The sequence below is a fragment of the Nerophis lumbriciformis genome, linkage group LG10, assembly GCF_033978685.3.
Source record: "Nerophis lumbriciformis linkage group LG10, RoL_Nlum_v2.1, whole genome shotgun sequence".
Lineage (NCBI taxonomy): Eukaryota > Metazoa > Chordata > Actinopteri > Syngnathiformes > Syngnathidae > Nerophis > Nerophis lumbriciformis.
Window position 1 is genome coordinate 7,723,041 of NC_084557.2, and position 25,151 is coordinate 7,748,191.

At 38.8% G+C, this 25,151-nt stretch overlaps 1 protein-coding gene across 1 annotated transcript in view; it reads right to left on the reverse strand.

Annotated features, from left to right (window-relative positions):
* The window catches only part of LOC133612713 (cysteine repeat modular protein 2), a 60,648-nt gene extending 36,345 nt beyond the window's left edge, over nt 1-24,303 (reverse strand). The window contains exons 1-4 of the mRNA XM_061970366.2: nt 23,965-24,303; nt 18,005-18,208; nt 15,790-15,858; nt 15,629-15,671 (exon numbers count right to left, since the gene is read on the reverse strand). Coding sequence (XP_061826350.1) covers nt 15,629-15,671; nt 15,790-15,858; nt 18,005-18,208; nt 23,965-24,259 — 611 coding nt within the window. The 5' untranslated portion in view covers nt 24,260-24,303. The remainder of the gene's footprint in view (nt 1-15,628; nt 15,672-15,789; nt 15,859-18,004; nt 18,209-23,964) is intronic.
* Between the last annotated feature and the right edge of the window lie 848 nt (nt 24,304-25,151).

Consider the following 25,151-nt stretch of genomic DNA (forward strand, 5'->3'; position numbering starts at 1 on the left):
GCACAGTTGGGTGTTCCAACAGGACAATGACCCCAAACACACGTCAAAAGTGGTAAAGGGATGGCTAAATCAGGCTAGAATGAATGTTTTAGAATGGCCTTCCCAATGTGGACAATGCTGAAGAAACAAGTCCATGTCAGAAAACCATCAAATTTAGCTGAACTGCACCAATTTTGTCAAGAGGAGTAGACAAAAAGTCAACCAGAAGCTTGTGGATGGCTACCAAAAGCACCTTATTGCAATGAAACTTGTCAAGGGACATGTAAGCAAATATTAACATTGCTGTATGTATACTTTTGACCCAGCACATTTGCTCACATTTTCAGTAGACCCATAATAAATTCACAAAAGAAGCAAACTTCATGAATGTTTTTTGTGACCAACAAGTATGTGCTCCAATCACTCTATCACAAAAAAAATAAGAGTTGTAGAAATGATTGGAAACTCAAGACAGCCATGACATTATGTTCTTTACAAGTGTATGTAAACTTTTGATCGCGACTGTATATGTATATATATATATATATATATATATATATATATATATATATATATATATATATCAGTGACGTGCGGAGCGGTTGATGGCTGGTGAGGCACTGACTTCATCACAGTCAGATTTACAAACATATGAACCCTAAAGAGTATCTTATTCACCATTTGATTGGCAGCAGTGAACGGGTTATGTGTAAAAGCTCATACCAGCATTCTTCCCTGCTTGGCACTCAGCATCAAGGGTTGGAATTGGGGGTTAAATCACCAAAATTTATTCCCGGGCGCGGCGCCGCTGCTGCCCACTGCTCCCCTCATCTCCCAGGGGGTGATCAAGGGGATGGGTCAAATGCAGAGGACAAATTTCACCACACCGTGTGTGTGTGTGACAATCATTGGTACTTTAACTTAACTTTAACTTTACACATACAAACTGTAGCACACAAAAAAGCACATTTAATTAAAAAAAACGTTATTATGGTCTTACCTTTACTTATAAGTGCGGGAACAGTGGTGTTCGTGTTGGAGGAGTTGTGAATGAATGAAATATGAAATCCGTGCTGCAGTCTGCAGGTGTACCTAATGTTGTGTCCCTGCAGTCGTTCGCGGCGCCTCCAACGCAAGCATTGTTGTTTTTGCACTTTTTGGCGTCTTGTTGAGTGACTTTTTTGAGTGGGTTCAGTCTTGCACGTGGAGGGCTTGGGTGTGGGCTTTGGTTGGTGTGGCGCTCCCGTCGAGGGGTGCGTTCTACGGCGAAGGTGCATTAACCGGCACCAGGAGGCGGGATTACGCGAGCCTCACACAGTGCGCCTTCGCAGCAGTTTTATGATTGCTCAGCACAAGAAATATGTTACACACATACAGTTGTTGACAAAATACACTGTACATTATATACCTCAGCTAACTAAACTATGGAAATGTATAATATAGTTCATATAGCAATACGGTCTCACTGCACAGCAGGCCAGTAGTTAGCCGAGTCCGCAATCCATGTTGAGGCACAACTCAGTGACGTGCCTCAACTGGCTGCTGATCACCGCACCGTCTCTTCTCAGTATTTGAACGGCAAATGTGAAAATTCAGCGATTTTGAATAAAAATAATCTAAAACTGGTGAAGTTAAATGGAAAATAACTTTATAGTATAATCACTGGATACATATAACAATTTAATTAATTTTTTTTCTTTTTACATTTTTTTTCTTTCCATGATGGCAGGTGAGGCCCCGCCTCACCTGCCTCTAGTGACCGCACGTCACTGATATATATATATATATATATATATATATATATATATATATATATATATATATATATATATATATATATATATATATATATATATATATATATATATATATATATATATATATATGTCTTAATAAGGTTATCCAAAAAATAGTGCTCGATACCGTAGTAGAGCGCAATATATGTATGTGTGGGAAAAAAAATCACAAGACTATTTCATCTCTACAGGCCTGTTTCATGAGGGGGGTACCCTCAATCATCAGGAGATTTTAATGGGAGCATTCGCATACCATGGTTTATATAGGGCACAGAGTGGGTGGGTACAGGCTGGCCTAGGGGCGTGGTGGTTGGCTCATGTGTTACCTAGGAGGTGTTTCCGTCTATGGCGGCATGTTGTTACAATTTCGCTGCGCTTGTTGAGGGATGACAGGTCTGGACGGTAAATAATAAACAGTTTCTCTTTCAAGCATAGGTTGCATCTTTTATTACCACTATTGTAAGGTCTGCTGGATGCAAGAATTTGCCATGTTATTGAATATTCAACATTATTGTCTTTGAGGTCCCAAATGTGTTTGCTGAGTTCTGTGGTATTTCGCAGGTTTTTGTTCCTGAAAGAAGCCTTGTGATTGTTCCATCTGGTTTTGAATTCACCCTCGGTTAATCCTACATATGTGTCGGATGTGTTAATGTCCTTGCGTATTACCTTAGATTGGTAGACAACTGATGTTTGTAAGCACCCCCCGTTGAGGGGGCAATCAGGTTTCTTTCGACAGTTACATGCTTTGTTGGTTTTGGAGTCGCTCTGACTGGGGGTCGACGGCTCATTTGCAATTGTTTTGTTGTGGTTTGAGATGATTTGTCGTATATTGTTCATGCAGCTGTAGCTCAATTTAATGTTGTTCTTGTTGAATACTTTTCTTAGGTTGTTGTCTTTGGGAAAGTGTTTGTCAATCAGATTGAGGAATTTGTGTCCAATGTTCGTTGAGACGTTTTTGCTGTATGGGGGGTTGTACCAGATGATGTCGTTTCGTTTTCTGTTCTTTTTTGGCTGGTTTCCTGGCGTGGGTTCATAGGTGAGGGTGAAATTGTATCCGCTTTCATCAAGGGCTTTTTGGTACGGGGGGGTTGCTTGGTCAAATTCAGCTTTGCTAGATGACAGCATCGATAGCCTTTTATTGATTCCGGTAGGTATTCTTTTCGTGGTGGTGGGTGGGTGGTTGCTGTCATGGTGCACGTATTGGAGTGTTGTGTTGGGTTTCGTGAATGGTTGGTAGCTGTTATTTCTCAGGTTGAAAGTGACGTCAAGGAAGTTGACGGTTTGCTTGTTGGCTTCAATCGTGATCCGTAGGCCGTTCTCTTTGAAAATTTGGCATAAGCGCTTCTTGGTATTCTCGCTGCTCCTTGGCGGGGCGCGACACACTGCCAGTCCGTCATCACGGTAAATACCAAGGTTCAGATTGAGGCTAGCGAGCTGGGAGAGGAGGAAACTCCCAATGAGTTCACACGTTTCTGCTCCGTCAAAACTTCCCATAGTGACGTCAAATGTTGCATTGTTCTTTTTTTGCCATGGTGTACTGTTGTGGATGAGAATGGAGTTTTTTGCGTGGATGATGATGTTTCTTTCGTTGCCTGTGATTGAGTCGTAGTCTGAGGCGAAGTCTAGTGCTTGAGTCAGTAGGTCTTGCGTGATGGAAGGGTAAAATTCCTCGATATCAAAGGAGATAAAGTTGTGCTGTTGTTTGTCTTGGATGTTGTTGAACCATTTAATTACTGCTGCTGTATTTCTCCATTGGTTGAGTGGTGTTTTGTCCTTGATTTTTGTGTTGACTCTGTCCAGGATTATTTTGCTGATGTTTCCTATTTCAGATTTAGTTGGGTTTATTAGTCGGCATGTTGGGTTATTTGCGAAGTTGGGTTTGTGGTCCTTCAATGTGATGAAGGCTTCCTTGTTCGCAAATAACCCAACATGCCGACTAATAAACCCAACTAAATCTGAAATAGGAAAAATCAGCAAAATAATCCTGGACAGAGTCAACACAAAAATCAAGGACAAAACACCACTCAACCAATGGAGAAATACAGCAGCAGTAATTAAATGGTTCAACAACATCCAAGACAAACAACAGCACAACTTTATCTCCTTTGATATCGAGGAATTTTACCCTTCCATCACGCAAGACCTACTGACTCAAGCACTAGACTTCGCCTCAGACTACGACTCAATCACAGGCAACGAAAGAAACATCATCATCCACGCAAAAAACTCCATTCTCATCCACAACAGTACACCATGGCAAAAAAAGAACAATGCAACATTTGACGTCACTATGGGAAGTTTTGACGGAGCAGAAACGTGTGAACTCGTTGGGAGTTTCCTCCTCTCCCAGCTCGCTAGCCTCAATCTGAACCTTGGTATTTACCGTGATGACGGACTGGCAGTGTGTCGCGCCCCGCCAAGGAGCAGCGAGAATACCAAGAAGCGCATATGCCAAATTTTCAAAGAGAACGGCCTACGGATCACGATTGAAGCCAACAAGCAAACCGTCAACTTCCCTGACGTCACTTTTAACCTGAGAAATAACAGCTACCAACCATTCACGAAACCCAACACAACACTCCAATACGTGCACCATGACAGCAACCACCCACCCACCACCACGAAAAGAATACCTACCGGAATCAATAAAAGGCTATTGATGCTGTCATCTAGCAAAGCTGAATTTGACCAAGCAACCCCCCCCGTACCAAAAAGCCCTTGATGAAAGCGGATACAATTTCACCCTCACCTATGAACCCACGCCAGGAAACCAGCCAAAAAAGAACAGAAAACGAAACGACATCATCTGGTACAACCCCCCATACAGCAAAGACGTCTCAACGAACATTGGACACAAATTCCTCAATCTGATTGACAAACACTTTCCCAAAGACAACAACCTAAGAAAAGTATTCAACAAGAACAACATTAAATTGAGCTACAGCTGCATGAACAATATACGACAAATCATCTCAAACCACAACAAAACAATTGCAAATGAGCCGTCGACCCCCAGTCAGAGCGACTCCAAAACCAACAAAGCATGTAACTGTCGAAAGAAACCTGATTGTCCCCTCAACGGGGGGTGCTTACAAACATCAGTTGTCTACCAATCTAAGGTAATACGCAAGGACATTAACACATCCGACACATATGTAGGATTAACCGAGGGTGAATTCAAAACCAGATGGAACAATCACAAGGCTTCTTTCAGGAACAAAAACCTGCGAAATACCACAGAACTCAGCAAACACATTTGGGACCTCAAAGACAATAATGTTGAATATTCAATAACATGGCAAATTCTTGCATCCAGCACACCTTACAATAGTGGTAATAAAAGATGCAACCTATGCTTGAAAGAGAAACTGTTTATTATTTACCGTCCAGACCTGTCATCCCTCAACAAGCGCAGCGAAATTGTAACAACATGCCGCCATAGACGGAAACACCTCCTAGGTAACACATGAGCCAATCACCACGCCCCTAGGCCAGCCTGTACCCACCCACTCTGTGCCCTATATAAACCATGGTATGCGAATGCTCCCATTAAAATCTCCTGATGATTGAGGGTACCCCCCTCATGAAACAGGCCTGTAGAGATGAAATAGTCTTGTGATTTTTTTTCCCACACATACATATATATATATATATATATATATATATATATATATATATATATATATATATATATATATATATATATATATATATATATTAAGTTAAAGTTAAAGTACCAATGATTGTCACACTACACACATATATATATATAGATAGATAGGCCAAATTATTTTAAGCCAATGTGGCCCCTGAATCAAAAAGTTTGGGGTCCCCTGATGTAATGAGTAAACATACACTTGCCTATGTCAAAGCAAGTAACATTTTCAAACTTTTGAGGCATATTTTTCCAGAAAATTTGAGAGGTTCCACTTTACTTCCGAAAAGCCAAATTCTGAAAGGCAGCGAGCTCATTAGCCACAATCCGGTAATCCTCTCAGTGTGTTGTGCCGACTTCCCCTATAAGAGTCTGACCACTGGCTGCAATCTCTTGTGGCGTTGCCATGGCGCTAAGATGCATTGGTTGTTTGAGGGGGAACAGCTGGAGGCGCCGCGCCGCATCCATCAAGTCCCGCAACAATAGCAGCTGGCTTGGACCCGACGCCGTCTCTGAAAACGCACCACTTGAGAAACTGCGGGATGTTTGAGGACCCCTCTGTGCAAATATTAGACTCTCCATTCCACCGAGACACAACAGCATTACCAAAGCAACGCCTCTTCCCTTCCCTGTGTGCGTGTACGTTCGCTGAAACACGCCGTGGGCGCACCATCAAGTTAAGCTGAAGGCGAGGAGACAAACCTGTTGAGTGTTGTCTCAGTCATTTCTTATTTCCTTAGAGAGGAAGCTAAATGTCAATAAATGCCAAACATCCATCATTTCTTCACAGAGCCAGACCACTCCAACACGCTCATTACTTTCACATCAGCGACTTATACCACAAAAAAAAAAAAAAAAAGACAACCACAATGTATCCCAGAGGACATTCTCCATCTGTTTTTGATGACAATTGCCAATTATAACATTTTAATTAGGGCTGGGCAATAAACCCAAAACAATTAGGGTTGTACGGTACACTAGTATAGTATTAGTATAGTACTAGTACTAGTACCGCGATACTAATGAATCATATTCGGTACTATACCGCCTCTAAAAAGTACTGGTCCCCCGCCCCTCTTTTTTTTAAATGGGTATTACGGCGCATCGTCACATTGTGACATTGCTGGTTTTACGAGCAGAGAAGCATGTTCGGCAGCGCACACACACAGAGTACCTACAAGCGGACAATTAAGTGGAAACAGAAAAGGGAGAATGGACGCATTTTGGCCTAAAAAGTAAAGACAAAGGTGAAGTTATAACACTGAAGTGTCCTCAGGAAGAGGTGCTTTAATACATGGCTAGCGTCCATCCGCAGTCGGCAGTGTTTTAGCTACTTCTAAACTACTAATCCTCGCCTCCATGGCGGCAAATAAAGTAAGTTGCTTACAAGTAGCATTATCACTGGAGGATGAAGAATAGCTAAACATGCTTCACTACACACCGTAGGAGGATACAATAGCTCACCGGTGTCACAATGTAAACAAACACCATGGGTGGATCTACACCTGACATCCATTGTAATGATACCAAGTACAAGAGCGTATCTAGTCGATATTAGTATGATTAGATCGATATTTTTTAACGGCACAACATTTTTTTCCCTTTTTAAAATTCATATTATGTTTAGGGAATAAGCGGTAGAAAATGGATGGATGGATGGATTATGTTTATAAACTCAGTAAACACGTCCCTGGACACATGAGGATTTTGAATATGACCGATGTATGATCCTGTAACTACTTGGTATCGGATCGATACCTAAATTTGTGGTATGATCCAAAACTAATGTAAAGTAACCAAACAAGAGAAGAATAAGTGATTATTACATTTTAACAGAAGTGTAGATAGAACATGTTAAAACAAAAAATAAGCAGATATTAACTGTAAATGAACAAGTAGATTAATAATTACATACCTGCCAACTTTTGAAATCAGAAAAACCTAGTAGCCAAGGTCCAGGGGCCGCAGGCCCCGGTAGGTCCAGGACAAAGTCCTGGTGGGGGGTTCAGGTTCGCCCCCCGACGCAAAATGATTATTAGCATTCAGACAGGTTAAAATGTTGCTAAAACCATCACTTTTCTATCAGTCACAGTGACTTTTCAAAACAAAAATATTACAGCAAAAATCATATGGGTTGATTGACATGTTTATTCTGTAAGCTAACTTCAATAGTTTGAAATTATTTTGACAGTTAATGCCAGTTATCCTGTCAACCTTTCACAAGACTTCAATTTGTTAATTGAAAGTATAAACAGTGTAAACACTTTTTACAGTAAACAAATGGTAAAACAGTACTAAACAATTCCATTAAAAAAAAAATTGGTGTCATTATTAACTTTCTGTCCAAGCTTGTATAATCTACTGCCTTGTTCAATTGTAAAAAATATTCTGTGCCTAAAATTCACATTTCTATCACAATTATCATACTGTAAACATGGTAAGCTAACTTCATTAAAATTAATAGTCCTGTCAATAGCATGGAATTACAATTCAAATGTAGTTTTTTTGTAAGCCTTTCAAAAGAATTCAAAATATGAAAAATTAATGAAAATTAATTTAAGCCATCAGACACTTGAAAAGTGGCACATCACATCTCTAATGTAATCATTTTAACTTTTCAACAGAAATAGCACTGCAAAAATATTAAGGACATACTTCTGTATTTAGGTAGTTATGCTGTCAACATTTAACAAGATTTCTTCAACTTGGACTTGAAAGCATAAATAGTATAAACACTTTTAACAGTATAACAGTACTAAACAATTCCAATAGATAACATTGGTGTCATTACCTTTTTGTGGCTAAAATCCGAAAAACGTTGAAAGTTTTCCACTTGTATCGCTAGTAACGGCATTAGACGTGTGTTTTTTTGTCCCAACGTGGTCTTTTACATCGCTAATTCCTTCGTGTCTGATCGAAAAATCTTGTCTGCACAAGGTGCAATTCGCGTAGTTTTCACCCTTTTTGGAACGGATAATTATTCCCGGATAGGCTTTTGAATATTTTTCACGGAATGACTGCAGTTTTCTTTTCGGTTTAAGACTCGTTTGCGATTTTTCTCCGGCTGATTCCATGATCGTTCGCTCGTTTGGAAACAATGGCCTCGTGCTTGGCAGCGGTGCTATAAATAGCCTCGCGCATGGCATTCGGAATGGCTCGATAGGAAGTTACGGGAAGCAGTGTCGATTGTCATTGTTGTTACGCGATTTCGTGAATAAAACTTAAAAAAATAAAATAAAATGTAATTAATGAAAAATCTTATTTTTTATCACTGCAACCGTAACCCGGAATAGGTTGATGAAAACCGTACTAATTACGGGAAAACCGGAGTAGTTGGCAGGTATGTAATTAATTTTTACAGCTTGTCCCTCATAATTTTGACAAAATATTATAATGGAAATATGTTACTGCATACGTCAGCAGACTAATTAGGAGCCTTTGTTTGCTTACTTACTACTAAAAGACAAGTTGTCTAGTATGTTCACTATTTTATTTAATGACAAAATTACAATAATAAACATATGTTTAATGTACCCAATAATGACATTTTTTTGTGGTCCTCTTTATTTAGAAAAGTACCGAAAAGTATCGAAATGCATTTTGGTACCGGTGCCGAAATATTGGTATCTGGACAACCCTACCCTTGACAAAAAATACATATTTCAATCAAAAATAACATTCTGATGTATTCACATCTCACTTATTCGCAATTATAACTTTGAAACATGACATTCGTGTATTAGTTAACATTACCTTTTACCACTCTGTAGTGTCATTTCCAACTGAAAGACACCAGATAAAAAATAAAAAAAATAATTTGACTTAAAATTTTGCCAGGGCATTTATAATTTTATGGCTTACTAATACAAAATGTTGCACACGCGCACATATATGTTGAAGAAGAGCAGTAAACTGTCATCCCATGTTGACTTTTACCTTACAATCACCTGCTGCTGTGATTCACAAGTGGTGACACAAACACACCAGCTCCTCCCTTCTCTTTGCACACACCTATTATTACCTGTTTGAAGCAAACCTTTCCCTCTGAGCTCCCAATGGCTCAGGTAACAGTGTTGCAATCTGAATAGAAGGTAACCGGACTCACATAATACCAGAAAGTGGGGGAGAAGCTCACAATCAGAGGTCTGTTTAAGCTCTCTAACCGCTGATACAAAGTAAAAGGGAGATTGATTAGTGGGAAGTGAAACACTGAAAATATTATATAAAATGTATTTTGCGACACAAGGTCATTTCAAGGGGGAATTTCACAGCAGCTTTGAGTGCAGCTGTCCTAACAGTTGTTTCATTTTGACCAAAATAGGCTACACAAGTCAAACCTTTGTACTTCCAACCACCTTCATGTCTGTAAATCATGCGGGGCTTCAGATCAGTGCTTGCTTTTAACTTATAATTTTTCTTGTAATGAAATCACATGACCGTGATGGTAAGGAGAAATAGAACCGGAAATGGGACTGACTGCAACGTAGCAAATATCTATATTCGTCCAGTACAACATAGATAAAACAATTCATTAGACCAGGGGTCAGCAACCCGTCGATCGCGATCCACCAGTTGATCTTTGGGACCTTATCGGTTGATCGCGAAAATATTAGAAACATTTTTTTTTATCAATATGACATTAGTGACACCCCCACCCAGAGTAGGATTGTCCTGATACCAATATTTTGGTACAGGTACAAAAATGTATTTTGATACCTTTCTAAATAATAATAAAGGGGACCACAAAAAATGGCATTATTGTCTTTATTTTAACAAAGAATCTTAAGGTACATTAAACATATGTTTCTTATTGCAATTTAGTCCTTAAATAAAATAATGAACATACTAAACAACTTGTCTTTTAGTAGTAAGTAAACAAACAAAGACTCCTAATTAGTTTGCTGACATATGCAGTAACATATTGTGTCATTTATCATTTTATTATTTTGTCAAAATTATGAGGGACAAACTGTAAAAAATTATTATTCATCTACTTGTTCATTTACTGTTAATATCTGCTTACTTTCTGTTTCAACATGTTCTATCTACACTTCTGTTAAAATGTAATAATCACTTATTTTTCTGCTGTTTGATACTTTACATTAGTTTTGGATGATACCACACATTTGGGTATCGATCCGATACCAAGTAGTTACAGGATCATACATTGGTCATATTCAAAGTCCTCATGTGTCCAGGGACATATTTCCTGAGTTTATAAACATAATATGAATTTTAAAAAGGAAAAAAGATTTTGTGACGTTAAAAATTATCAATGTAATCATAGTAGTATCGACTAGATCAAATCAAATCAAATCAAATCGAATCAACTTTATTTATAAAGCACATTTAAAATTTACCACAGGGGTAGCCAAAGTGCTGTACAATGGACAGGTTAAAAGATAAAACGAGTACCGAGCAAACACAACACAACACAAACAGAACACGATAAAAAATAAATAAATAAAATAGAATAAATAAAAACATAAAAACATAAAAACAGGTTCACAGCAGGTGTATTATGGGGCGCCATTGCAGGATGGATATCACTCAGTGTTAAAAGCCATGGAATAAAAGTATGTTTTTAAGAGAGATTTAAAAACAGGAAGAGAGGAGGCTTGTCTAACACTCAGGGGTAGGTCGTTCCAGAGCTTGGGAGCAGCAACGGCGAAAGCTCTGTCACCTCTAAGCTTCAGCCTTGTGTCAGGGACCGTCAGTAGCAGCTGATCGGCTGATCTTAAGGATCGGGTGGGGCAGTAAGGCTGAAGGAGGTCTGAGAGATAGGTTGGCGCGCGGTTGTTTAGACATTTAAAAACAAATAAAAGGAGTTTAAAATGTATTCGATAACGCACAGGGAGCCAGTGAAGGGACGCTAAAATAGGGGTGATGTGCTCACGTCTGCGGGTCTGTGTTAGCAGACGAGCAGCAGAGTTCTGCACAAGCTGCAGGCGGGCGAGAGAGGCCTGGCTAATGCCTACATACAGGGCATTACAGTAATCAAGACGAGTCGAGATAAAGGCGTGGATTAATTTCTCAAGATCATGTCCTGATAGAAGCGGTTTCACTTTCGCTATTTGGCGTAATTGATAAAAGCTTTTTTGTACGACGCTGCTGATTTGTTTTTCGAATTTAAAATCTGAGTCGAACTTTACCCCCAGGTTTGTGACACAGTCGCTGAGATACGGGGTCAGAGTGCCGAGGTCAACGTTGGGGGAGGGAGAGCGACTTGGACCGAACAACATAACTTCTGTTTTATCTTCATTTAGGCTCAGGAAGTTAGCTGAAAGCCAGACTTTGATGTCGTGCAGGCAGTCAATAAGACGTTGGACCGTGTTATTTTGTGCCATGGGAAAATAAATCTGGCAATCATCGGCGTAAAAATGAAATGCAATACTGTACTTCCTAAAAATAGAACCAAGGGGGAGAAGGTAAAGCGCAAATACAATTGGGGCAAGGATTGAGCCCTGGGGGACCCCATGTGGTAAAGGAGCTGTGGAAGACATAAAACTGTCTACTTTTACACAAAAACTCCTGTCGGTTAGGTACGACCGGAACCAGTTGAGGGCGGCGCCCTTAATGCCCACACAGTTCTCAAGACGAGTGATTAAGGTGGCGTGGTCGATGGTGTCGAACGCAGCAGACAGATCTAAAAGCACCAGGACAACATATTTACCAGAATCAGTTGACAGGAGGATATCGTTAAAAACTTTTAGAAGCGCTGACTCTGTGCTGTGGAGGGCTTTGAAACCGGACTGGAACAGCTCAGTGATACCATTATCCTCTAAGAAGGGCAACAACTGACTGTAGACAACCTTCTCTAATATTTTGGAAATGTATGGAAGATTAGAGATAGGTCTGAGGTTAGAGACTAGAGACGCTCTTGTACTTGGCATCATTACAGTGGATGTCAGGTGTAGATCTACCCATGACATTTGTTTACATTGTGATGGCGGTGAGCTATTGTATCCTCCTACGGTGTGTAGTGAAGCATGTTTACCTATTCCTTGTCCTGCAGGGATGATACTTGTAAGAAACGTACTTTATTTATCGCCATGGAGACGAGGATTAGTGATTTAGAAGTAGCTAAAACACTGCAGACTGCGCCTGGACGTTAGCCGCTAGCTCGCTAGCCATGTCTTAAAGCACCTCTTCCTGAGGGTGTTTCAGTGTTATAACTCCACCTTTATCTTTACTTTTTAAACCAAAATGCGTCCGTTCTCCCTTTTCTGTCTACACACTGTGTCTGCTTGTAAGTACTCTGTGATTGTGCGCTGCCGAACATGCTCCTCTGATCGTAAAACCAGTGTCGTCACAACGTGAAGACGACGCGCCGTCATGCCCGTTATAAAAAAAAAAGGGAGGCAGGCACTGGTACTTTTTAGAGGCGGTATAGTACCGAATATGATTCATTAGTATCGCAGTACTATACTAGTACCGGTATACCGTACAACCCTCCCGGAAAGTGAGCAATAAGCACGCATTTTAACCCCTGAACACGTCTGCACGCTTTTCCTCTCTTCAACCTCACATCCCACTCTCGACACCGCAAAATATATTGCAGCCTCCTCTGATAACAATACAGTATGTACAGTACCACAATATGCAATTTGGTAGAACCATTTGCCATAAACCATAAATAGAACCATTTCAAAACGGATTAAAAAGGCCCTCAATTTGGCTGCTGACGTATGCCGTAACATATTGCATCATTTGCGGTTGTATTAGTTTGTTCAAATATTAATAATTCACTTGATAATTCAATGTTAATATTTTGGCTACTTTCTGTTGTTAGATGGTTCTATCTACGCTTATGTTCAAATGTAATTATTCTTATTATTCTGTTGTTTGGATACTTTACATTAGCTTTAAGCAATACCACATATGTAGATGTCCAATACCAAGTAATTACAGGGGCAGTATTGGTCATATTAATGCTAATACTCATACTTGAAATGTTTAAATCATTGAATGATTACATTATTTATCACAATTATAATCAGACAAAAACACAGGATGTTGGTGTAACACTATCAATTAAATATTTAAAAGATTTCCTAATATTGGCTCTGATTTAAATATTTACTTGTTTGCTGTTAAAGCACCCCTGTGACCAGGGACTTGTTTTCTGGGTTTGTAAAAAATAACAAAAACAACAACATTTTTTGAGATAGTGAATGTGGAGGGGGGCGTGGTCGGCAAGGGAGTGTGTATGGCCCGGCTTCGAAGCCCAGCTGACAGGTGAGTAGATTGCCCAGCTGGGGATAGCTATCTAATCACCTGTCTCCTTTATCAGCAGCGTCCGAGGCCATGAGGGGGAGAGAGGAGCAGACACGCACGAGTGAGCAGGAGGCCGCGAGCGAGACAAACCGAGAACATTGCCCAACATAAAAAGGAAAATAAAAGACTTGTTGAACCTTGGATTTGGGTCACAAGGATTCTGTCGGTCCCCGGGGAACCCACACATAAAGACTTCCGCAGTGAACAATTATCGATCTAACAACTGTGGTATCGACCGTATTGTTATGAGGTGGTCCAATACAGCGACCGTCGTGTTCCCAGGATGCGAAAAGACAGGAAACGGCAGAACAAGCGTACAGGTCAGAGTCTTTTAACTTCATATAAAAGGTGAAAAGCAAAAACGACGTGCCGCTTGGAAGCGCACAGAAAGAACAGAAAAAGCTGGGCGAGGTTAGCAAACGTGAACTGTTGCATAAAGCGAACAACAAGAAAGTCTTACCGTAGCGCTAAGCAAATAGTAGCCAAAAGCAATCCCACATAATTTTCGCATAGAAAGTATGCACAAGGAAACCAAAGTAATTGTTGCATAGCGTGAACGGCGAGACGGGTATAGAACAGAGCGTAATTAGTGCCGCCAGCAGGTGGGGACACTAATAATAAACAGAAACTAGCAACCAGAACATAAACAAAGCAAGAAGCGCTGAAACAGAAACAGACTCAAAACCAAAGAGAATAACAACAAAAAGCATGACAAAGCATTACCTGACACACACTGTATTCTGTTACTATACTTGGTATCGTTACTCTCGATATGTGTATCATTCAAGAGCTCGAACTGAGCATTTAGCATTTAGCATGGCTTATTGTATCCTTCTCTGGTGTGTAGTGTAGCATGTTTCGCTAGGGATGACACTTGTAAAAAACCTGGAAGCGAGAATGCTGACTTAGAAGTGCCTTTGCAATGTGGAGGGACATTAGCCGCTCACGAGGACGTTACATTGCGTTGAGGATGGGTTTGTACGCTTGTTGCTGTCAAATTTGCAGACACAGCGAAGTATGTGTCATCAATATGCATTTTCTTGATATGACGATTGCATTAAAATTTATATCGTCGGTCATCCATTCATATTTATATAATTTATATGATATATTGTCTGTATCGAGTAACCCTATTAGGTAGACAATTTGATAAGCATATACAAATACTGTAGATTTACTGAGGTCATGCTAGCGGCGAATGGCTAGCATAGAAATGATGAGAAAAGCCTGTCGAACAAACATTTTCTTGTTCACTGGCTGTGAAGTTTTGTTTGGCATCTTCAAATGATAAGGAGATTTATTTTATTTAAATTTATCTGGATTGTTTTAAGACTGGTAAACTTCTCCACGTAAAAATCAATTAAAGTTAAAGTACCAATGATTGTCACACACACACTTGGTGTGGCGAAATTATTCTCTGCATTTGACCCATCACCCTTGCTCACCCCCTGGGAGGTGAGGGGAGCAGTGAGCAGCAGCGGTGGCCGCGCCCGGGAATCATTTTTGGTGATTCAAACCCCAATTCCAACCCTTGATGCTGAGTGCCAAGCAGGGAGGTAATGGCTCTCATTTTTATAGTCTTTGGTATGACTCGGGCGGGGTTTGAACTCACAACCTACTGACCCCAGGGCAGACACTCTAACCACTAGGCCACTGAGTAGGTTAATGAACTTTATAATATTTACAGGATCATGGGTATGGATTACGGGATTGTTTTGCAACGTCTTGAATTTGAGATTCCAGTATTTTTACTTTCCGAATCAATTTCTAAACGGTATAAAAACGTTCTCCCCCCAAGGTCTTTCCATTGTATCCTATTTTTAAAAAACCAGAGTAATGACTAAAGACACCTTCATCATAAGAGAGTTAGAAACTGTCACTCAGTAAAAGATCAAATGAAAGGAAAATAAAAAAAACTCACAGAAAATAACCTTCGGCACAGCTGTTGCACATCTCTGGCTCTTCTGTAAAAAAAAATGGAAGAATGACAACAGTGTTGCACTGAGTTTCATAGATGTACATGACCTTCAGTGCAATAATACACAAGAATGCCAAAGTAGGACTTTTATGAGTGACTTTTACCTGTGGAACATGTTTTACAGCCTATTTCACAGTCAATGCACTCGCCGGTGTCAGGATCCTGAACCTGTCCTGGAACACAGACATGCAAATCTTACCATCTGTAGCATTTCTAATGACTTTTTTGCATCTAAGTTCCATTTTTAATACAATGAATATGGTAAATGATCGCATTAAAGGGGACCTATTATGCAAAACCAACTTTTCCTAACTAATGGTACCTGTTTTGGCGTATTTGGGATCCGCATACTTTGAAATCAAACCATGGAGGTTTCGGAGATATTTATAAAACTATCTCGCCTTCCTTCATACTTCCTCCAAACGAGTTGTTTGGAATTCGCCCCACTTGTGACATTTTCCCCATTGGTGCCGTAAACAGATATCTCCATACATGGTAAAGTTTTACCAGAAGAGCTTTGCGCAAGTCTGCCATTGTAGTCAATAGGTGTCATAATAATTGTATCTAAGTTATCACAAAACTTTGTGTTTCCATGAGTTCCCGGCAAGAAGACAAAAGCTGTCTTTGATCTTACCAATCAAAAGGCTTGTAAAACTCCACTGTGTAGGATGGGATGTGACATGAAGGTGTCGGTTTCTTTGATGTATTGTAATCCACAGAAAGTTTTTGTCTTGACCCAAGATCTACAAAGCGGAGAGGAAGCAGGACCTGACCCCCATCCAGGCACCTTTCCTTTGAACAGTTTTGTAACCAGAGGTCACGGCTGTTTACGACCCCCGTCCCTTTAGAAACAGCTGTTGCCATGTAATCAGGGAAAGTCCAAATAAAAGAGGAGACGTACAATCTTTCGTCAGAGCGTGGTGGAAGACTGTACAAAGAGTACAGCCCAGACGTTTCTCCTCAATTAAGCTCTCTGTTTAATTCCTTGCTTCTTTGTCTGTTTAATAGATGTCATCAGTGTTTGAACCTGACAATAGGTTCCTTATTTTTCATATATATATATATATTGTAGCTGAGATAGGCTCCAGCGCCCCCCGCGACCCCAAAGGGAATAAGCGGTAGAAAATGGATGGATGGATGGATGGATATATATATATATAAAACCCTAACCAAGGGTTAGGGTTAGGGCTAGGGTTAGGATTATGGTTAGAGTTAGCGTTGGGGTTAGGGTTAGATATACACATATACAGTATGTATATATATACAGTATATACAGTATATATATATATATATATATATATATTTTTTATTTTATTTTTTTAACAAAATGGATTAAGCGTCAAATAGACAGGTGTGTTGTGTTATTTTCCTTCTGCTCATTTAGGGTTAGTTTTGATGCCTTCAGTGACAACCTACAATGTGAATAGTCATGAAAATAAAGAAAACGCATTGAATAAGAAGGTGTGTCCAAATTTATGGCCTGTACTGTATATATACACATATACAGTATTTATATATACATACATATATATATATATATATATATATATATATATATATATATATATATATATATATATATATATATGTATATATATATATATATATATATATATATATACATATGTACATACCCTAACCCTAACCCTAAGGGTTTTATTTATATATTTACAAAATGGATTTAGCGTCATATATACAGGTGTGTTGTGTTCTTTTCCTTCTGGTCATATATATATATATATATACACAGTATATGTATATATATATACACACATTCATATATATACACACACACATTTATATATATATATATATATACACACACATATGTACATATATATATATATATATATATATATATATATATATATATATATATATATATATATATATATGTGCAGCAAACTAATTTTGCCATTGAGCTTGCTACAATTCTCTGGGGATAGCTTCCCCTGTAGCTTAGCTACATTTAATTGGGGGTAAATAGTAGCATAGTTAACTACATTTCCCAAGAAGCTTGCCCATCACTGGTTCTAACTTATATCAGGCTGTAGACTCGATATAGAAGCGCTAAAAACTAAAATATGGCTGACCTGGAGAAGACACAGTTTAAGTGGAGTTATGTAAATAAGAAGAAATGGCTTGAAGATGGTCTGTCAAACAAAATGTATGCAACAATTTGACCAAGGAACCACCATTACATGTTATGTAGATCCCAAAGAAGTGTTTTCAATTTAGAAAAAAAACATAATATGATCCCTTTAAGTAACAGTGTGTCAATGCAACTAACTGTAACACAAGATTTAGCTTCTCGTTTACCTATATCACAGAGCGCTGTTTGGCAAAGCCCATTGTGGAGTTTGTAGTGTTCTCGACATTTGGCACATATGTTGCCATCTGTGCAGAGTTCACAGTTGGCTTTGCAGGGCAGGCAGGCATAGTGACCCCTGTCAGGATACAGTCCCCGCGGGCAGTGGGTCCGACAGCGACCTTGGTGGAGGAAACGTTCCTGTCCATCTTCATCTGAGCAGGAGGAAAAGAACACAACACACCTGTTTATGTGACGCCTAATCCATTTTCTTCTCCAAGGATAATGCCATTAACCTGAACAAATCCCTACATGGCATCCCTTTTCCAAAAATGTTGTGGATGAAGGAAGTTTGGCAAAAACAAAATGTGTTTTATGTGGTTTTCAAAATGTTTTGTTTTGGTTGTACACAGCTGAGCTAGCCAGACTGCGTATGTACTGTAGATGTACTAACACACATGTGTCATGTCTGTGTGACCATGTTTTGTTTTGTTTTGTTTAGTTATTGGACTCTTTAGTTTCTGGCTTTTCACTCCCTTGTCTTGTTTCCATGGTTACCCATTAGTTTCACCTGTTTCACGTTTGGACTCATTGTGCACTCTTGTTTGTCACCATAGCAACCCATTAGTTTTCACCTGTCACGTCACGCACCTGTTTCACGTTTTGAGTCACGCACCTGTTTTCGTTAATCATGTCTGGAGTATTTAAGTTCATTGTTTTCAGTTTGTCTTGCTGGCGACATCCCGCATTTATGCTTCTGCACACTTTCCACACACCCTTAAGACCCTTGCTGCTCTTTTTTCATGCCGGTTTCTCGTCCAAGTAAGTTTTCTTTATTCATGCCATAGTTTGCCAGTTTTGTTTAATTGTTCATAGTTTCTGCCTTTGTGCAAGTTTTGTGTTTATAGTCAAGTTTTGTACTTCCGCCCTTGTGCGCGCTTTTCGTTTGTTCTTTTTTTTTTATATATAGTGTTAAAATAAATCATGTACTCCCCTTCACGCCACATCTGGTCCAAATCTTTTGCACCTCGGGAGAACAAACCACGCCACAGTCCAAGTCGTGACAGCATGACGTGCTGCGTGTATCATGATCGATATTAAAGTGGCTCACTCAATAGACAGTTGTTCGTCTGGTCCAGCTGGGTAAGCAATCCATTTATGTCGAAATAGCTTGTCTCCAAGTTCCATATTTATAGCTTCAAAATCGTTTTCACCCCCTTTCCCGGCTTCCTAACGTTTCACTCTTCCTTCGTGCTCGCTTCTATAAGCAGCAGTATATTCAGCTTCAAAAAGATAAGGTTGTGAGTCCTCATTTGTCCAAAAATATTCATCTTTGTTGTCTGTTACCAAGTCTGCCATTGTTAGAAAACACACTCATGTTTGATTCCAAAAGTCGGAACACACATGTTGCCAGAAGTCAGACGTGCGTTGCTATGGAAACAGAAATCAATGCGCGTGATAAATCAGTCCCGGAAATAATTGAAATATTGAACATATTACATATTGTTATCAATGTTTCTGTTACTACATTATTTATATACTTGCAGTGTGTATATAAAACGTTGCTGGAGGGTTTAGAAGTTGTTGTAGAGGGCTTTGAAGGCTACAACGGTGACCCCCTTTACCCACATCTTTCTAGTATTTTTTAATCATCTATAAAATCTTTAAAAAAAAAAATAAAAAAAAGACATGCATGTTCTTGCCTCTTATAATGATTGTGAACGATAGGCAAAATTAAAAAAAAAAAAGCGCAGATCCCTATAACTCAGAGCTGGACAAATATTTTGACTCGGGGGCCACATTGAGAGAAGAAAATGTGTCTGGGGGGCCAAGGTGTATGTGTGTATACACATTTAGCTGTAAAATAATAAGTATGTGTACCTTTTTTTTCAGGAACACTAATACCAAAAGTCACAATGTCCGATAGAGTTCCATGACAGACCACCTCAAAAAAACGGAATGGAATGTTATAGTTTTTTACTGAATGAGACACCCAAAATGTACATTGAAATAAAGAAAGTGGGATTTACAAAATAAACTATGAACAATAAAACACTGAATACTAACAACATATGAATGTCGCTCCTCTTTTACTTCTCAGACCAAGCAAAACGCAACAAAAATTTTAAAACCAGCAAAATATGAATGCAAAGTCTAATAAACACCTACAATATGATATATTATCATGTAAAAATCTGCTTCCGCATCTGTTTCTGATAAACGTGTTTCTCGGGCTGGCTGCTCTGAAAACAAACCCCGCCCACTCTGGTTTGTTCTTCGTCTGAGCTGCTGTGGCATAGATTACCGTAATAACTCCTATAACACCCAAAAGTGCAGATTTCGACCATTGAAATACTTTGTATAGTTCAAGATTTACGGTCATTTAAAAACAGCACTGCACATCATAATGGCGGCGACAGTTTTAGAATAGAATACAATAGAATAGAAAGTACTTTATTGATCCCTGGGGGAAATTCAGCACCACAGTTTGCTCAAAATAGACAATAAACACTTAGGTATTTTTTTTACATGTGAATAATATAAATACAGTCTATTATACAGCATTATTCACATATGAATAATATAAATACAGTCTATTATACAGCATTATTCACATGTGAATAATATAAATACAGTCTATTATACAGCATTATTCACATGTGAATAATATAAATACAGTCTACTATACAGCATTATTCACATGTGAATAACATAAATACAGTCTATTATACAGCATTATTCCCATGTGAATAACATAAATACAGTCTATTATACAGCATTATTCACATGTGAATAATATAAATACAGTCTATTATACAGCATTATTCACATGTGAATAATATAAATACAGTCTACTATACAGCATTATTCACATGTGAATAACATAAATACAGTCTATTATACAGCATTATTCACATGTGAATAACATAAATACAGTCTACTATACAGCATTATTCACATGTGAATAACATAAATACAGTCTATTATACAGCATTATTCACATGTGAATAACATAAATACAGTCTATTATACAGCATTATTTACATGTGAATAATATAAATACGTTATACATTTACAGTACATGTACAGTCAAAGGAACATATGCATTACACAGTCTGATGGCTGTCGGTATGAAGGATGTTATTGTTCATAGTTAATATTGTAAATCCCACTTTCTTTATTTTCATGTACATTTTGGGTGTCTCATTTTGATGTTAAAGTTGGGGGCCGTATTTTCCCCAGATCTGCTTTAACTCGTGTTCGATTCTCAGTCAGGGCACATTTTCCAATTTACGAGTTAATAAAACCTAATACTTGGGTTGATACAGAATCAGGTTTTTAATCGGAATTGCCAAACATACAAAAGGTGTTAACATGTCTGAAAATGTTCCCAAATATTTACAATACTGTATTCGGATTTAATACAGGAATATGTGCCCATGTAAACATAGGCAATGCATATCATGTCTCACTTACTGAGAACCTCAAATTTCGATACAAAACCGTGTGTTGTGCTATTGTACACAACTTGCTAAGCCCTACGTTGCTCATACATGCTGTGGGCTAAGCATTGACACCTGAGGGACCCCTAGAAGCAGCCGGGTCACAATATTACCTTAAAAAGTTGAGTTGGGACAGGAGAGTAACCACAGGCTGCACCTGTTATTGGCACTGCTCCACACACACTACATGACAATAGACATTGCAGAGTCTGGCGAGGACCGTGATGTTTGATGCTCTTTGATTAACAACATCAAAGCTGTATACCGCATAAACAATCACTATACTGCAGAATACAACTGTGACAACCACACAAGTCTGTGTGAAGCAGAGAGGTTAAGCCCAGTGAACTGCTCAGGTAATTCTAGCCAAAGGGGATATTTTTTTTCCCCTTTCCCTCGGATTATAACAAAGAGCCTATTCTGACATGATCAGATTACACTGAAAATGTTGGAGAAAAATGATCACACCTACACTTTTTTAAGAATGTCAATGGTACTGCTGTGACTTGAGATGCTAGGAAGGGCACCTGTGATTGTTTAACAAGGGTAAATGTTAAACCACAAACTACTTTGGAATGTTTTTTTACTGGTCATCCATTACATTTTGAATTCACCTGATAGGAATGTTCTTATGTTCTTTCATCTAGATAAAGTCAAATAGAAGAAGCTATACAGCAACCTATGATGAAACAATAATCAATGTATTCGCTCTATAAAGATAAGCACTACAATACACATCAGACAGACAGGAGTAGCAAGAGTGTCAATATTCTTTCATTGTAAAAAAAATAAAAATAAAATAAAAGTCCATCCCATACAAGCAAAACTATACTGTGTACCAGACCTGGGCAAAATACGGCCCGCGGCCCATTAAGATTTTCGATCAGGCCCGCCGGACGTTCTACATAATTTTTTTTAGACCTTTAACATCAAAACTGTGGCCGCCATTATGATGTGCAGTGCTGTTTTAAAATTACCGTAAGTCTTGAACTATAGAAAGTATTTCAATGGTTGAAATCTGCGCTTTTGGGTGTTATAGGAGTTATTACGGTAATCTACGTCACAGCAGCTCAGACCAGGCACAAAGCAGAGTGGGTGAGGTTTGTTTACAGAGCAGCCAGCCCCAAACACATGTGTCAGAAACAGATGCGGAAGCAGATTTTTACAACTAAGTTCTGCATAAAAGTGATAATATATCATATTGTAGGTGTGTATAACACTTTGCGTTCATATTTTGCTGTTTTTGACATTTTTGTTGTGTTTTGCTTGATGGTAAAAGATGTCTATCGAGGAGCTGGTCTGAGAAGTACATGAGGAGCGACGTTCATATGTTGTTAATATTCAGTGTTTTATTGTTCATAGTAGGGTTGTACCGGTATTAGTATAGTACCGCGATACTAATAAATCATATTCGGTACTATACCGCCTCTAAAAAGTACTGGCCGATTCTAGTCTAGTCAATACTACTATGATTACATCGGTATTTATTTAGCATCAGAAAATCTTTTTTTTAAAATTTTTTTTATTGATATTATGTTTATAGACTCAGTAAATATGTCCCTGGACACCTGAGGACTTTGAATATGACCAATGTATGATCCTGTAACTACTTGGTATTGGATCGATATCTAAATTTGTGGTATCATCCAAAACTAATGTAAAGCATCCAAACAACAGAAGAATAAGTGTGTATTACATTTTAACAGAAGTGTACATAGAAGATGTTAAAAGAGAAAGTAAGCAGATATTAACAGTAAATTAACAAGTAGATTAATAATTAATTTTCCACTGCTTGTCCTTAATAATGTTGACAAAATAATAGGTAGATAAATGACACAATATGTTACTGCATACGTCAGCAGACTAATTAGGAGCCTTTGTTTGTTTACTTACTACTAAAACACAAGTTGCCTTGTATGTTCACTTTTTTATTTAAGGAAATTGCAATAATAAACATATGTTTAATGTACCGTAAGATTTTGTGTTAAAATAAAGCCAATAATGCAATTTTTTGTGGTGCTCTTTATTTAGAAAAGTATCGAAAAGTACCGAAAAGTATCGAATTACAAAAAACTTGGTATTGGGACAACACAATCTAGGTTCATAGTTAATATTGTAAATCCCACTTTCCTTATTTTAATGTACATTTTGGGTGTCCCATTCAGTAAAAAACTGTAAAATTCCATTCCGTTTATTTGAGGTGGCCTGTCATAACGTTTTTAGAACTCTATCGGACATTGTGACTTTTGGTATTAGTGTTCCTGAAAAAAAGGGACCCAAACACACATACTGTACAGCATATTTTTTTTACAGCTAAATGTGCATACATCATTTATACACACATACACATTGGCCCCCCCAGACACATTTTCTTCTCTCAATGTGGCCCCCCGAGTCAAAATATTTGCCCAGCTCTCCTATATGCTTTTTCTTTAGGCGATCCAACTTTACTGGACATTCTTACTCACCCACTCCACAGGTAGTGCATTCAAACAGCTCATGCCCCTGGCACTCAAAGCAGGTGGGATGACAGAGGACGCACTGGCTCTTCAGCAGAAACTGTCCGCTCGGGCAAGGCGATGGAGCTTTGCAGCCAGCGTGAGAAACACAGCAACACAGGAGGAAGATGATCCGGATCGCACCGGAGAAGAAGCGGAAGACGAAGAGGGACCTCATTGCCGTGGGAGCCGGGGGACTTTTGTGCGGCAGCAAGTGGGGAAGAGGAGGCAGCGCTGCTGACCGACTCCCACCGACGCAGTGCATGCAGCAAGTGAGGCACTCTCTCTCACACACACACACACACACACACACACACACACACACACACACACACACACACACACACACACACACACACACACACACACACACTCGTTCTTGTATTTCTTACCTTCTTGAGACCTCTGAAAAATGCCTACCTCTTTAGACCACCCTTTCTAGATATATTTGTATTTACAACATTAATAATATACATACTATGCAAATATAAAAAAGGTAAGTTTTTGTACATTTTTAGACTTGTTTTGTTTCTAATTGGTTTTTAATCTTCATTATTTACTACAAGAGTCTCTTTATACATTTTTAATTTTTTTAATTTTTATTCATTTTGGCCAAAGGGGGCCCATTTCAATTTCTTACACACACTTGTTATTTCATATGTTGACCAGAGGGGGAACCCTTTTAAAACCGACAAGCAGTCAATTTGAAAAAAAATCCCTCCTTTTTGGGACCACCCTCATTTTGATAGATTTCACCACCAAGGGTGCAAATCCATCCATCCATTTTCTACCGCTTATCCATTTCGGGTCGCGGGGGTGCTGGAGCCTATCTTAGCACCCCCGGGGATGAATAGGCAAGTCCTTCTTTAGCTGCCGTCTTGTTTTATCGAATATTACTGCCTTTGCAGCTGTCAATGTTTACTTTTTTATGCACATTAAATCAACAAAAAATCCTGACTTTGGAGCAATGTTCACAGACTCTAGTATTTGGCTCTCTATTAGATGCAATGGTTTTCCGTATTGGGACCATGATTTCGGTCCGGACTTGTTCACCGGTCCTCATATGGAAGGTACTTTTCCTTGTTGATGTCTCAAGTAGGGTAGAAATACAACACACACACACACACACACACACACACACACACACACACACACAC